The sequence below is a fragment of the Phoca vitulina genome, unplaced genomic scaffold (genome assembly GCF_004348235.1).
Source record: "Phoca vitulina isolate PV1807 unplaced genomic scaffold, GSC_HSeal_1.0 scaffold3, whole genome shotgun sequence".
NCBI classification, from domain to species: Eukaryota; Metazoa; Chordata; class Mammalia; order Carnivora; family Phocidae; genus Phoca; species Phoca vitulina.
This window is the reverse complement of record NW_022589706.1, coordinates 39,759,693-39,776,571: the sequence shown is the minus strand read 5'-3', so window position 1 is coordinate 39,776,571 and position 16,879 is coordinate 39,759,693. Positions and strand designations below refer to the sequence as shown.

At 41.3% G+C, this 16,879-nt stretch overlaps 1 protein-coding gene across 1 annotated transcript in view; it reads right to left on the bottom strand.

Moving 5' to 3' along the window:
• The window catches only part of THEGL (theg spermatid protein like), a 51,928-nt gene extending 35,691 nt beyond the window's left edge, over positions 1–16,237 (bottom strand). The window contains exons 1-2 of the mRNA XM_032399328.1: positions 15,688–16,237; positions 3,683–3,714 (exon numbers count right to left, since the gene is read on the bottom strand). Coding sequence (XP_032255219.1) covers positions 3,683–3,714; positions 15,688–16,216 — 561 coding nt within the window. The 5' untranslated portion in view covers positions 16,217–16,237. The remainder of the gene's footprint in view (positions 1–3,682; positions 3,715–15,687) is intronic.
• Positions 16,238–16,879: the final 642 nt, after the last annotated feature.

The window sequence follows — 16,879 nt, the reverse complement described above, 5'->3', positions numbered from 1 at the left end:
TATTCCAGCACCCACACTGGAGATCCTGGGTTTTTATTATTTTAAAATGAAGTGTCATTTCCGTATATTTGGGCAAGTTACTTAACTCTCTGAGGTGGGGAAAGGGTTACAATTTTTAATAGGGTGGTCCAAGAAGGCATTACTGATCAGGTTATATTTGCACAATGGCTACCTATACAGATTTTTCAAGGAAAGATCTTTCCATTCCAACGGTTAATTAGCAAGAGCAAAGGCCCTAGGGTAGAAGCATGCCCCAGAAAAATAACAGGAGGCCAGTGTGGTTAGCCTCATCTATAAATATGTCCATCTCAAAGGGCTGCATGCCTAGCAACTTCTAACCATGGAGTGAGTAGTCAATAAATGTTAGCTCCTTTTTCCTTTCCCACCCACAACACCTGGTATGACACTTTGTATATAGTCAATGCTCAGCAAATGCTAATTGACTTGAATTGAATTGGTATTTAATGGTTTAAAATACAAACTTAGGGGCACCTGGGTGGCTCAGTTGGTTGAGCGCCTAACTCTTGGTTTTGGCTCAGGTCATGATCTCATGGGTCAAGAGACCGAGCTCTGCATCAGGCTCCATGTTCTGGGGAATCTGCTTCAAGATTCTCTCCCTTTGCCCCCCGACCAACACGCGTGCGCGGGTTTGCACAGGCACGTGCTCTCTCTAAAATAAATAAATCTTTAAAAAATAAAGAAAATATAAGCTTAGTTTAAGTGCCTTATAAGGGAAAATCATGGAACTATCAGCAAACCTGTATCACTTGAATAGGTTTCTAGACAAAATACAGGTTTAAAGTTAGTAAGAATGGTACCTCACCTCCACCCTCTTTTTTCCCTAATGTCTAATACTCTGGACTCTTCTAATTTCCCCCTTTGCTACTGCAGTTAACCTATCTGCACTTTGTCCCTCAGAACTCTGCTGCTTAATTCACGAGTTCCCAGTCCGAAGTTCTCAAATCCTTAAGGACCTATGAAGATAATAATGGAAGTCCACAACCTTTAGAATATTTCAAAATATCAAATGGCATCCTACACCATCCACAGTCAGGCTGGAGAGGCTTCCAGAGGTTTCTGAATTATATCATCTCCATGTTACTTCCTGCTGATAGGAGGCTCTGACTATATGCCCTTAATTTTAAAAAAATTAATAAATGTAGTTTGTTTTGTAAACAACAACAAAAATCTTTCAAAACATGAAATTGTGGTTGTGGGTAGAGATAACCAAAATATTTTTTGGTGGTAAAATGTTTGGGATCAGCTACGTAATTGATATGATGCAACCCCCAAGTCATGCCTGTTAATATCTAGAAACGATGAAGATACTGTCCTTGGCAAAAAAAAGAAAAAAGAAAAAATCTACATCCTTATTCAACAGAGGAAGGGCTTCATCATGTAAGCACCACATGAGCCAACTTTCCAGGGAGGATGGCTAAGTGGAGAGAAAAGAAAGCCAGAGTTGCCGACAAAACATCTTATATACATTAATCTTTTAAAACAAGTGAGCTTCTGGCTTCTGTCATCACTTCCAAGCCAAGATTTCCCTCACTACCTTTTCTCCACTAGCTAAATAATGTTTTTTTAATGTATCATTTTATAGACCAATGACAGTTTCCTAGTTTATTCCTGTAGACACGTTGAGTTGTTACTTCACCTGGAAATAATCTCATTAACATTTGCTAATTTTGTGTGGAGGTCTAACACCTATCCTCTTCATTCACTTCTTGTGTTATTATGTCACCACAACTACATCTCCACCTGTCTCTTCATCTTAACACAGGCTTCCCCCTTCTTCCACACCTGGCATTACCTCACAATGTGTAGTCAGGGTCCTGGGCAGAAACAAAAGAATGTGGTTGAAGGATTTTCACTCTTGAAAGTAGATTTTTTTTTTTTAATGAGGATTACACTGCTGTCCCATGTCTTCATTGATTATTAGTCTCCTATAGTTTGTCAATAGCTCAGAAAGTTTTTGAAATCCTTTAGAACAATAAATATACCTTTATATAGCAATAATTATGGAAATGATTGCAGGTCTGAACTTTTGTGGTAATACAAACAAGTCTCTCCTTCAGTCAAAATGCTCTTTTACATTTAACTATGTTGTTTATATTCAGAAAATATTTTCTTTCATAACAATCAGGCACAGCATATTCCTTTAAATTTTTTTAGACAACAGGGACAGGGATAAATAATAAAGATAGCATAGCTTCCTCATAGAATCAAGCCAAATTAACCACTCAAACAAGAGCAAGAAGTGGTATAACAATAAGAGAAAAAATATTTTTTAATTTTTTAAAAGATTTTATATATTTGACAGAGAGAGACACAGCAAGAGAGGGAACACAAGCAGGGGGAGTGGGAGAGGGAGCCCGATGCGGGGCTCGATCCCAGGACCCTGGGATCATGACCTGAGCCGAAGGCAGATGCTTAACGACTGAGCCACCCAGGCGCCCCGAAAAAATATTTTTTTAAAAAACACTCTGAATTTCATTTTCCCTCAGTAAAATCTAGTTGATTATATCTGCCCTATCAACTTCTCAGGATTCTTGTGAGAAAAAAGAAATTTTTTTAACTGCAAAGCATTACATAAAGATAAGGTGGTACTATTTATTGCCTAAAAGAATTGAGAGGAAAAAACAAACAAACTAGAAAGCATAGCAAATAAGAAATCCAAAAAACTCTAGGGATGCCTGGGTGGCTCAGTCAGTTGAGCATCGGATTCTTGGTTTTGGCTCAGTTCATGGGATCAAGCCCCTCATGGGGCTCCGAGCTCAGCAGGGAGTCTGCTTCTCCCTCTCCCACTACCCCTTCCCCCCTCCCTGTGCCCCCACTCTCTCTCTCTCTCTCAAATAAATAAATCTTAAAAAAGAGAGAGAGATCTCTCCCTATCTCAAGGATAGGGAAAATTAAAAAAAAATCCAAAAACTCTAAATAATAACAATAAATGTAAATGTTAAATAATAACAATAAATATGAATGATTTAATCCATTTATTCAAAGAATGGATACAAATAAAATTATTATTATTTACTTAACAATAAATATGAATGATTTAATCCATTTTCAAAGAATGGATACAAATATTATTATTTACTTCTCATCTATATGAACCATTGATATTCATCTTTGGTATTTCTCTTTAATGATTCTCCTCTGTTACCTCTTCTAACTCCATCTTAGCCAAAGAAAGAGTAAGCATCAATTTTCAGGGGGCATCTGTTTTGTGTACTGTATGTACACACTTTCTTTTTTCCATAGAGAGCACTTTCTTGAAATTTCATTAGCTACCGTACTTGAAATAGAGACGAGGAGAGATTGGGATATATTGACCTGGAGCTTCAAAAAATCTGTGACATGAGATTGTCAATGCAGCATCCCAAGTCCCTTAAAGGTTCAGACCTGGCATGTAACATACACCTAGTATTTAGCAAACAAGTAAAACACTAAGTGAATCTAAGGAGAGTTCTCCTACATCTTAATCTTCTTTCCCCATCTCACTTCTTAATCACTTTATCTCTCATTTCCTTTTTACACAGGAACTGTCATTAGAAAATGGACTTATGGCCAAGAAAAAGCAAAGGAACCCCCATGATAGGTTTTTCCTTCAGATGCCCCAGATTGAGTCTTTCCCATCAGCTAGTTAGTCTGGGAGAATAGTATTATACCTACAGTCTTACCATTTTCTTGCAATGCCACAGGGACCAGGATCTACGAAAAGAAAAGTAAAAGCAAACATTAGATTCAATAAGAATCAAAGATACTATAAACATAGAGTCACAAATCAATAGAAAAAGAGACTGTGAAAAATAACCACCTAGGGGAATTGCAAAATTAAGTATGTCACACCATGTACCAAAATAAATCACAGGTAAAGCAAGGAGTTAAATATTTAATTGAATTAGAGCAAAAATAAGAGAATACCTACTTACTCACTAGATTTTAATCTAAGTTAAAGGTGACAAGAGATATACAGGAATAATATAGATTAAAACTTCTTAAAACTTAAAATTTCTATGTGCCAAAAATTAAAACTTGAAGAGTAAATGAAAATATTTGGCAACAAATATGACAAAGGGTTAATAGTCTTAATACCTGAAGATTATAAAAGTATAGATGAATAAGAAAAACACCAAGGTATGTGTCAAAAGTTGAATGGACAAAGGACAGAAACTGAATTCATATATGAAGACACACATATAAAGACATATAAACAAAAGAAAAAATTCATGCTTGCTTGTAATCAAAACATGTAAAGAATGAGATTTTTTGTAAACTATAAAATTAGCAAAAAAGAAATTTTGCAGAGGATAATGAGACTAGATGGGTAAGATGAGATGAATACTCTTTTGTACTGCTGTGGAAACCTAAACTAGTATACTTTATGAAAAATAATTTGGCAGTATAAGTCAAATTCCTTAATCTAATTCTACCTGTAGAAATGTACCCTAAAGGGGTGCCTGGGTGGATCAGTCGGTTAAGCATCTGCCTTTGGCTCAGGTCATGATCCCAAGGTCCTGGGATCGAGCCCTAAATCGGGCTCCCTGATCAGTGGGGAACCTGCTTCTCTCTCTCCCTCTGTCTCTCCCTCAGCTTGTGCTCTCTCTCTCTCTCGCTCACTCTCTCAAATAAATAAAATAAAATCTTAAAAAAAAAGAAATGTACCCTAAAGAAATTATTCCAAGCATAGCAAAAATGTATGCACAAAAATGTTCATTGTGGTATCAGTGGAAAATTGGATACACCTGAAACATCCAAAACAGAAGAAATGGTTAAGCAAATTAAAAATCATGGTTCAGGGGCACCTGGGTGGCTCAGCTAGTTGAGTGTCTGACTTCGGCTCAGGTCATGATCTTGGGGTCCTGGGATCCAGCCCTGCATTGGGCTCCCCACTCAGCAGGAAGTCTGCTTCTCCCTCTCTCTCTGCCCCTTCCCCTGCTCATACTCTCTCTCTCTGTCAAATAAATAAATAAAATCTTTAAAAGAAATCATGTTTTGGGGTGCCTGGGTGGCTCAGTCAGTTAGGTGTCTGACTCTTGTTCTTGGCTGGTCTTGATCTCAAGATCGTGAGTTAAGGCCCTTCACCGGGCCCGGCATGGAGCCCACTTTGGGAAAAAAAAAAAAAAAATCATGTTTAGTTCTTTGCTAAATGTGGGAAAATGTAGGAGATCATACAGGCTAAGTTATGCAAAGGCCTACTATAATAGGCCTCATTAGGACAGTTTGTTCCAGACGGTTTTTTCTTGGGAGTTTTTAATCACATCTGAGAGTTCTGAAGTACCACTGCCTACCCTCTGAAGTATTTTGGGTAAAGGAAAGTGGGTGTGTTCTGGCATCAGACAGATATAGCTCAAACCCCCGTTCTGTTACTCAGCCGTACAACCTTGGGCAAACTGCTTAACTTCTCTGAGACTCAGTTTCCCTTCTCAGATAGGAGGGTAATAGGTATGCCTGTATAAAGATTAGTGACATATATGTAAAGTACCCTGCATAGAGTAGGTGAGTGGTGATCAGAATTATTAGTTACAATTTTAGTGTATCAATGTGCGAGCACTGCAGGAAACACAGCAACCCAGTACTGATTGGGTTTCTACTATGAGCAGCATGGTGCCAGTGTGGAGAGAACAAAAATAAGTAAGGTAAGTTCACCTCTCAAGGAGTTTACAGCATAGTAGGAGATAGGTTACAAACTTAAAAAAAAATAGTAAATGGAATTTTTGAATCGGGATATTTTCTATTACTCTACTTTTTTTAAAAAAATATTTATTTATTTGTTTTAGAGAGAGAGAGAGAGATCATGGGCAGGGGAGGGTCAAGGGAGAGGGGGAGAGAGAGAGAGGAGCAGACTCCCCGCTGAGGGTGGAACCTGATGCGGAGCCCAATCTCAAGACCCTACGATCATGACCTGGACTGAAATCAAAAGTCAGATGCCCAACCAACTGAGCCACCCAGGTGCCCCATCTATTACTCTACTTTTTAAGGCTAAACTGACTCAGACCTAAGGAAAAGGGGAGAGTAGTCTACAAATACGCCCCTTGTGCCCAGTCATGCTGTCACCCATCACAGATGCAACACTTGTTTTGTGGCTTTTCTGTGTATCACCAAGCTTGGTTCCCAGCTTTATATACACAGGTCAGAAAGTCAGTATAACACTGAATCAATCCTAAAAACCCTTCTACAAATACTGATAATATGAATGAATAACACTTTTCCTATTGCCCTTTCATGGTAGTTTCTCCCACAGGTAGAGGTTGCACTCTCTCCTTTTTTTTTTTTTTTTTAAGAGAGGGAGAGAGAGAGAGGAGCAGAGGGAGAGGGGGAGAGAGAATCTTCGGAGGCCCACGCCCAGAGCGGGAGTCTGATGAAGGGCTCAATCTCTTGCCTCTGAGATCATGACCTGAGCCGAAATCAAGAGTTGGATGCTTAACGGACTGAGCCACCCAGGCACCCCTTGCACTCTTTATTTTAGAAATACTTTTGATGTTATCTTAGCAATTGGTGGGATAGAATAGCTCTCAGGCAGCTATTATTAGCTAATGTCCCAAGCAAAGAACTATCACAATGGTTTCCAAACTTGTCTGCACATTAAAGATCACTTGGGGCTCTTTTAAAAATTGTGGAGCCCAGGTCACACCCTAGACCAATTAAATCCACAGTCTTTGGAGGTGGAACACAGGTACTGGTATTTTTTGAAGCAGATAAGTTTGGGCTCTGCCACAATATTATTTAATGGGTAAGACTCCTGGCTCTGGAATCAGACAGGCTAAAACCAAATCCTGGCTCTAACCAAGAGAGAGAGGAAAAGCATTTCAGACAGAGGAGACAGCAAGTGTAAAGGTCCTGAGGTGAAATCAAGCAAAAGGCACAGGAAGACGGTTGCAGGGTGGCTGGAGGGAAGGGAGCAAGAGAGGACAGTAGGATTTGTGGTTGGGCCAGATCCCAGTGAGCCCTGCAGGAGTCTGGCTTTTATTTAAAGGCTACCAGAAGTAAGTCCCTAAAGGATTTTGAGCAAAATGATGAACACCAGCTCCCTCTAAGAGATAATCAGAACATTATGGCTGCAGTAGGCCCTTTAAATGTCTGTATTTTATTCTGTAGCACACAAACCACATCACTCACGTTGCCCCCTATAGCTAAAAAATGCAATGATCCAGGCCATTTGATGGAGAAGGCTGCCATCTGCTGGGAGAGAGCCTGATTAAACCTGTTCTTCCTGGATGGCAGCAGTGAGGCATTTGTTCACTGTGAGTCCCACTGTAAACTCAAGTAAAGCATTTTGTAACATATAAGGATGAAATGTCTAAGTATAACTGTTCTCCACTTTGCCCTCTACCCTGCCTCCTAAGGAGCCCACGTTTGAGATGTTCAGCCTCTAGTCCTGGGTTGTACTGAATGGGATACGACTGACCTACAAAGAAAAGGCAGGGAGCACCTCTCAGAATAGATCTAGGGGGCACAGGAAGAGAGGGTAAGAGAGAGGCAAGCTAGAACTAGAGAGAAATAGGAGAGGTATTTTTGGAGATTCGCTGTCATGAGGATTGGGACTTGGGAAGAGTGATGCCTCAAGAACATTTTTAGCAGGTTGCACTTTATGTTCGATTGTAGAGTTGCCTGTAAGATACTTCAGTAAGGTCTACTTTAGTTTTCAAGGCTTTTTGAAGTAAAATTTGTGCTTGTTTTACGTGCACTATTGTTTTAGAGATTGGTCGTAAAGCAGTCCACTTCTATATGGGGTATGACAATGTAAACAAACAGTGGGATGTTCTTTGATATGATGTAATAAGCTATGTGATCCGTCACTACTGTTCATTCTTCTTGCTCTTCTCCTAGGCACGGCTCCTGAACACTGTGCTTCCCAGTGCCTTAGCTCAGGGTCATCAAGCAAGAGATAGGAGAGCGTGGGGAAGGGTTTTTGCTTGAGATTAAGAAAGCAGAGGCAGAAAAAGGGCAAGTCCTTCCATCTAGTTAAATGACAACAACAACAGAAACCAGAGACTTCTGCGCAAACTAGAGCTCAAAACTATTACATCCTCAAGCTATTAAGCTGTGCCTCCTCTCATAACTATACTTTTGTGACCCTTTTTCTCAAATTTCAAATCTATTTTTCATGTTCATTTTTACCCGATTTCATCTATGTGAAGACAGCACTGGTAACTTGGGCAGCTGCTAAGAAAGCTGGATCCATAACTCACACCAAACCCCAGGATAAATTCTGAATGGGTCAAAGATTTAAATGTTTAAAAAAAAAAAGATTATAAAAGAAAATACATGGGTAATTCCTTCATAACCTAGAAGTGGAAGAAGGCCTAATTATGATTCCAAACAGAAGCCATAAAAGAAATGATTGATAAATTTTACTATAAAAATATTTTTGTGGCAAAACAAAATGAAATAAAAACAAGCAAAGACAAGGAGACCACCAACAAACAGAAATAAACAGGTCATATATACCCCAAAGGGCTAATCCCCTTATAAGTAAGAAAAATACCTAGCAAGTCAAAAGAAAATAGACAAAGGACATGAAAAAATATATATCAAAAAAATGCTTAATGTCGTTCGGATAGTAAGATAAATGCAAATTAAAACTTAATTGACACACTAGTTTTTCATCATTTCGATTTTCTTTTTTTTTTTTAAGATTTTATTTATTTATTTGAGAGAGAGAGAGCACAAGTGGGGCAGAGGGAGAGAGAGAAGCAGGTTCACTGCTGAGCAGGGAGCCCAATGCGGGACTGGATCCCAGGACCCCGGGATCGTGACTTGAGCTGAAGGCAGCCGCTTAACCGACTGAGCTACCCAGGCGCCCGCATCAATGAGATTTTCAAAAAGCCAGAAGTTCAACCACACATTACAATGGTGAGACTATAGAGAACAGACACTTCCATTGCCACTTTCATTGGGCGTACAAAATGCATCACCTCCCATGGAAGGCCATTTTGTTAAATCAAAGTTCCAGATGTGTTAACCCTCCAGTATCCCACTTCTGGAAATTTATTCTACAGGTACACCTGTATGATGTGTACTAAACGACATCATGTACAGGTTTATCTATTACAGCATTGCTTGTAATAATAGCAACATCCTGGAACAAATGAGCTGTTAAACTCACAGTGGCACAACTATGTCATAAAACATGAGGCATCTGCTTTTTTTAAAAAAATGAGGAAACTGGGGCGCCTGGGTGGCTCAGTCGGTTTAGCGGCTGCCTTCGGCTCAGGTCATGATCCCGGGGTCCTGGGATCGAGCCCCGCATCGGGCTCCCTGCTCAGCGGGAAGCCTGCTTCTCCCTCTCCCTCTGCCTGCCTCTCCCCCTGCTAGTACTCTCTCTCTGTCAAATAAATAAAATCTTTAAAAAAAAAATTAAAAAAATAAACCACTTCCCTAATCCCTTATAAATCCAAATTAAGGGGCGCCTGGGTGGCTTGGTCAGTTAAGCTCATCCAACTCTTGATCTCAGCTCAGATCTTGATCTAAGTAAGAGTCGGGAGTTCAATCCCCACATTGGGCTCTATGCTGGGCACAGAGCTTACATAAATACATACATACATACATAAAATCCAAATGAAGTACTCTTAGTTCTGTATACTTGAGATTAAATATTTAATCTCTATTTCAGCCTATTTTAGGTAAGTACCTTAAATGAATACTTTGGTCCTATTTTTTTCTGAGTCTTTCTTCTCCATTAAAAATAGAGGTTAGTTAGTAGTGCCATTCAACTCAGGAAAATGAAGTGGTTGTGCTGTGGGATACTCCAATCCACTTTACTTTGTATGTTATGTGGATGTGTTATTGTTATGGATGTGTTCAGCCTCCCCAACCACACTGACAGTCCTTCAAGGATGGAAACCTTGTCTTACTCATCTATGGCTCAGTGTCTACACCCTGAACATAGTAAGTGCTCAATAAATTTTAACAAGGACACTGATGATTAGATGATAATACATTGGTAAGGTGATAGATTATGGGCCCTATTCTATAATATAACTTTTAAAAATATGCACCCAGGGTGCCTGGGTGGCTCAGTTGGTTGGGCGACTGCCTTCAGCTCAGGTCATGATCCTGGAGTCCCGGGATCGAGTCCCACATTGGGCTCCCTGCTCAGCAGGGAGTCTGCTTCTCCCTCTGACCCTCCTCCCTCTCATGCTCTCTGTCTCTCATTCTCTCTCTCGCAAATAAATAAAATCTTAAAAAAAAAAATATGCACCCAACCAAACCGCCATGTGTCAGTCATCTTTACAGCCCCACAGGACACAAAGAGTGCCTTGGTAGATGCTCAGCAAATGTTTGTTGGATGAAGGGATCTTATTGAGTGAACAGAAGCATGGTGACATGCTGACTAAATATTTCCTAATATTTACACTATTTTATGTAAATATTGTATAAATATGCTGGATGCTTATTAAGCTTTACTAAGGGAATTAATGTAAAGATAGGATTTTTAACAAGGAAAATCTAAAATCTAGAAAACAAATTGATAAGATAGGAAATTTTAAAGTAGTATTTTCTAAAGCAGAGTCTGAGAACTTTTGAGAGAGAGTCTCATCATCAAGCTACTTATGAGGGGGTTACTTTAGGCATCATGGACAGGGAAGGCCCCCTAAGAGTTAGGCTTTCCCACCTTTTAAAATTTGGACTGGCAGAGAAAGACCAGTAACATATGATTTCACTCATATGCAGAATTTGAGAAACAAAACAGATGAACATGGGGTGGGGAGAGAGAGAAAAACCATAAAACAGACTCTTAACTATAGAGAACAAACTGCTGGTTACCAGAGGGGAGGTGGGGGGGGGCGGGGATGGGTTAAATAGGTGATGGGAATTAAGGAGTGCACTTGTTGTGATGAGCTCCTGGTGTTGTATGTAAGTGGCAAATCACTAAATTCTACACCTGAAACTAATATTACACTGTATGTTAACTAACCGGAATTTATTTTTGTTAAAGACTAAAAAAGATTTTTTTAAGTAATTGCTATACCCAATATGGGGCTCAAACTCACAACCCAGAGATCAAGAGTCACACGCTCCACCAACTGAGCCAGCCAGGCTCCCCATAACTGGAGTTTAAATAAAAACTTGGAAGATAAATAAATTAATTAATTAAAAAGAAAAAAGAAAAGAAAAATGTGGACTGGGACCTGAATAGGAATTAATCATGAGACACTCCTGTAAAAATAATAAGCATCTAGGGAGAGGAAACCACAAATACAGATTCTGAAGCAGGGGCAAGTATGGGATTGGCCTTTTAGAGAACAAAAAAGAAGTCAATGTGACTGGGGCAGAGTAAGCAGGAAGGAGTGGAAGGCAGTGAGGTCAGAGGGCCACAGAACTCTAGAGACCCCTGCAAAGGTTTGGCTTATCCTAAGAGCAATGGGAAGCCACAAGCAGGATTATATAGTAAGGGTGGCATCCTTACTTTATAAGATAGCATTGAGTTTGATCAAGCCAAAAAAAAAATCTACTATTTCTCCCTGACTCCTCTTCCTTCACCTTCAAATCAAATGCATCCAATGCAAGTTGCTAGTTTTTCTATTTCTTGAATTCATTCACTTCCATTGGTACACCCTCATCCCAATTATGGCCATTTCTCACCTGGATTTCTAGATGAGCCTCTCGAGTAGTCTCCAAGTCTACCCTTGTTTCCTCTGCAATCTATTTGCCATTTTCTGAAAGCGTTCAGTTGGAGGAGTGAGGGAGGAACAAGATTGGGAGAGAAATCAAGACTTCTATTTCAAAGTATATTATTTTTGCGATACCTATGATATATCCAAATGGAGATGTCCAGTAGGCAGTTTGAATACATGAGTGTGGGACTCAGGAAAGAGAGTAGAGCTGGAATATATAAATGTAGGAGGCAGCAGTATAGACATGCTATTTAAAGCCGTAAGTGTACATAAGACAGCCTGGGAGGGAAAAGTGAAAAAAAAAAAAAAGAAAAGGGGTCAGGATGGAGCTCTTTAGAGTTCAGGAAAATAGGGAGGGCTCAGCAAATGAGCCCAAGAAGCAAGCAGTCACATAGGTGATAAACTGGGGGACTATGGTGTCACAGAGGCCAAGACTAAGAGGTATATATTTCAAGAAGGGAGTGGTCAGTTGTATTAAATGCTGCCCAGAGGTCAAATAAGATAAAAATACTAACACCACTACTAATAATGGCTAACATCTACTAAGCACTTACCAGTACCACAATCTGCTCTAAATGCTTTACAGGTATTAACTCAATTAATTTTCTTAACAACCCTAAGGATAGAGAAGGAACCACTGGACTGGGTAACAGAGGCTGAATGAAGAAATCTTTCATTCAACAATAATTGCTAAGTCCTAACTTGTTCCAGGCACTGCTTGAGGCACTGAGGATGAAACAGTGGAAAAGAAAGGTTTTGCCCTCTGGGAGCTTAATATAAACAGTAAACAAATAGACACATAATATTGTACAGTCAATAAGACAAGTACTTTAAAGAAAATGAGCAGGCTAGAAAGTGTTCTTTTTTTTTTTTTTTTTTTTTTTAAAGATTTTATTTATTTATTTGAGAGAGAGAATGAGAGACAGAGAGCATGAGAGGGGGGAGGGTCAGAGGGAGAAGCAGGCTCCCTGCCGAGCAGGGAGCCCGATGCGGGACTCGATCCCGGGACTCCAGGATCATGACCTGAGCCGAAGGCAGTCGCTTAACCAACTGAGCCACCCAGGCGCCCCGAAAGTGTTCTTTTTGACAGAGTGATCTGGTATATCTTTATAAGGTGACATATACTTGAGGGAAGGGTGTCCTGGCAGAGGAAAAGTCAAATGAAATGACTGTGAGGTGGGAGCAAGGAGGCCCACGTGGTCGGAGAGCAGAGATGGTGGGGAGATGGTGAGATATCTGGATGGGGATCATGTGGGGCCTTGCAGGCCTGCTAAGGACTTTAGATTACAAACTATATGAGATGAGAACCCCCTCTGGAGAGTTGCATATAATTTATGTTCTAAGACCCATGACCACTGTATGAACAATAAACTGGAGTGGGAGGAGGAATGGGGCAAGAGTGGAAGCAAGAGCAAGCAGAAAACCATTATAGTGGATCAAGCAAGAGATGATAGTGGCTTAAAAAGATGATGAAGCTTTAGATGTTAATAAGTGCTCAGTCATGATATATCTCAAAATTGAGGTTTGCTGATGGTTTGGAGGCTGAGTGTAAGAGGAAAACAGGTGTCAAGAATGACTACAAGGTTTTTGATCCTAGCACCTAGATGAATGAGTGGTGGTACCATTTGCTGAAATGAGGAACAGTGAAGGAAGAGCAAGTTTGGGTGTGGAAGTAAGAGTTCAGTTATGGACACATTTAATTTTACATGCCTACTAGATACTCAAGTAGGGATATTAAATAGACAACCGGTTATAAAACTCTGGAACTCAAGGGAAAAATTTGAGAAGTTACCAGCATACAATTAAAGCCATGGAAGTGATGACATCGCCTAGGGAACAAGGAAAGTTCTAAAGAATCTGAGAAAAGCCATCACTCACTTCAACCTAGAGGCTGGGAAGAGAAGTTCCTGACTCAAAAGAAAACTGAGTCAGGAACAATTAAAGACAGGAGGACAATGAAGGCAAGTAAAGAAGGGCTTCCAAGAAAGAGGAAGTGAATGTGTTAAATGAGTAAGATGAGAATGAAGAATTAACCATTGATTTTGGCAAGGCAGAGATCATTATGACCTCAACAAGAGCACTTCAACCAAGTAGAGGAGATGAATGTTAAAGTGGGTTCTTAAGAGAATGAGAAGTGAGGATATGGAGATAATAACAACTGTTTTGAGGAATTTTTCTCTAAGGAGGAGCAGAGAAATAGGAGTGGTACATGGGATTAAGGGAGGGTTTTTTGTTTTGTTTTGTTTTTAAGATGGGAATTATTGCTTCATGTTCAGGTGCTGAATGACCCAGTAGAGAAAATAAAATGATGCAGGAGAGAGAGGGGCTAATTTTAGGAGGAAAGAGTTTAAAGTTAGATAGGATGGTATCTAACATACAGGTTGAGAGAATGGCCTTTAATAGGAAAAAAGACAGTTCGTCCATTATTAACAGGAGAAAAGGCAAAGAATATATGTACAGATGCTGGTAATTTGGTAGATTCCATGTTGAAGACATGGGGTCAAGGGTTTTTTCAAGATGAAAGGTTCTTGAGTATATGCTTATAGAGTATATGTGTGCATTCTTGGGACTGATTCATTAGAGATGGAGAAATTAATTCTGTAGGAGGGGGGAATATGGCAAGAACAAAATTCTTCAGGAGCCAAGAGCAGAACCCAAAGCACAAGTGGAGGATTTTGCTTTTCACAGAAAAAGGCACAATTCTTCTTTGAAATATGTAAAAAGAATACATAAGTGTAGATTTGGGTAAGGCAATAGATTAGTGGTAAGAAAATAAGAGAGCTTGGGGTGCCTGGGTGGCTCAGTTGGTTAAGGGTCTGTCTTCAGCTCAGGTCATGATCCCAGGGTCCTGGGATCCAGCCCCGCATCGGGCTCCCTGCTCAGTGGGGAGCCTGCTTCTCCCTCTCCCTCTGCTGCTCCCCCTGCTTGTGCTCTCTCTCTCTGTCAAATAAATAAATAAATACATTTTTAAAAAAGAAAAGAAGAGAGCTCATGACTGTTTCTATTTGCTCAATAAAATGTGAGACAAAGTCTTCAGCTGTTTGGGGGTCAAAAGTGTAACATTTGGAGGAGAGTAAAGAAGACAGTTATCTTCTCAGAGATTAGGAGAACTACCTTACTAGATGAATAAAGTGGGCTTACTAGGAAGTATCAAGTAACCAGTAAGATGTGTGCTCATAAAATTGAAATAAAAGAAACCATATGATTGTGTGATTTTGTTCAGCAAGAGTCAGCTGCTCAGGTGTAGGCAGAAGATGGATGGTTAGGTTTAACCAGGGTTGAGGTTTTGCTTGGAGAAGTATGGTGGATAGCCAGAGTCAACAGGGTGGTGGAATATGTAAGTGAGCCACTAACAAACCATAGAATGGAAGCTGATAAAGAGGAGCCAAGGAGAACACGAGATTAAAAGTGGTCAGCTGAGGGACTGGAAGCCCAATGTGGACAAAGAATTGTTTTGGGGGGGATCATCAGTGAAAAGTCATTAAGTGAACCAGTGTGGTTAGAGCAAAGGATGTTTATACCCAAGACCCATTAGCACTGTAATGGGCTTGGTGAGGACTGTAAACATTTAGTAAGTATACTTTGAATTCCTGCTCAATGAGTATTTTATTCCTACAACTTTAATAATGTAATAGCTAGCATTTATTGAGTGCCACCATGTGCCAAACACTGACAAAGGATCCCTCCCTTTAATGCAGAGAAAGAGATAGCATCTTAGGTGCTATAATAGAGGTACCGTTCAAAGTGGTAACCCAGAGTAAATGCAATGACTATAGAGAAAAAAAAAAAGAAGAAGAAGAGCTTCAAAAAGATGTTACAATGAATAATCAAGGATAGCTAGGAGGTCATCAGGTGAAGAGAGGAGAGAGTGAAGAGATTCACTTTGTCTCATTTACTCATCAGAGTCACATACGGTCCAAAGATAGATGACTGCAAAGCAGCAGGTAAATGACACAAAAATTAAAAGAAAGTGAGCTCTTGCATGCAAATATTCACATTCGGACCCCCCGTTTCCAGATAGGGCGGGGTGGCTCAGTGCCTTGGGAAGAGCCCCAACACCTACCGCTCAGGGAAGATGGCGAAATCCTTAGCGGGAACCTGGTCATCAGAGAAGGGGAGATCACCACGGCGGCAGCTCTGGGAAGCAACTCGGCTTCGCTGGGCTTGTGGGGCTCTCGGGGAGCATGGGACTCCTGGGGTTTACGGGGCTTGCGGAGCTTATGGGGCTTGCGGGGTGCGTGGGGCTCGTAGGCTTTGTGGGGCTCATGGGGTTCGTGGAGCTCATAGGGCTTGTGGGGCTCATAAGGCTCGTAGGGCTCATAGGGTTCGTGGGGCTCATAGGGCGTATGGGGTTCAGATGTCTCCTGGGGCTCATCAAACTCGTTCCATTGGTCTCTCTGGCTCTGCTTGTTGGCTTCTTCCGGCTCCTGAGGTTCCTCGGGTTCCTCGGGCTCCTCAAGCCCCTCAAGCTTGTGCACGTCGAGGAGCCTGAGTACTAAGGGCTTCTGAAAGGCTTCGGAGGGAGCGGATACTTCTGTCGCGCCATGCCCATCCGTAAACGCAGATGAGCCTGAAAATTCTTCGTTCTCCATTGGTGCCCAGAAGCTCCAGCTGCGCGCGGCGCCGATCCTCGAGGCGGGACGCAGGCGCGCTGTGTGTCTTCTGCCGGACCCGAGCGGCTTGGGCTGGGGGGCGGCCACGCCCCGCCCCGCCCCGCCCCGGCGCGCCCCGGTCCGCCCCGGCCCAAGCAGCCCGGCTCTGGGGCCCTCCTCGCGCTTTCTCCGGTTGCCAAGGGGACGCGCCTCGCTCCGGGCGCCCGGCCGCGGAGAGAAACGGGCGGGTTCCTGACCCGTGTTCCTTGTGTTAATGGCGAGGACTCTGGAGCGCTTTCCGTGGCCCAGGCCTTGGGGACAACATAGCAGCTTCCAGTCTAATTATGGCACCACTCGGACAGCAGAGCCAGGTCCCTGTTAGGTTCAGAGGTTCTGTGGCGCAGGCTCTCCATGGGCCTTTGTTCCCTAATCATGCTGGGAAGGGTAATATTCTAAGGCCCTCGATCACTAAGATTGACTTCCATCAGTTTCTAGTAAATGCACAACAGTCATAATGTGGGTGTGGGAGATGGGCGACACCAATATGTCATTTGGTCCAAAGTTAATATTCAGGAAAAATCTCAAATTTAGATTTTTAAAGTTTTCTTCACATGAAGTTCTACACACAGTCACAAAAAAACATTGACGGGATTACTAAGAACA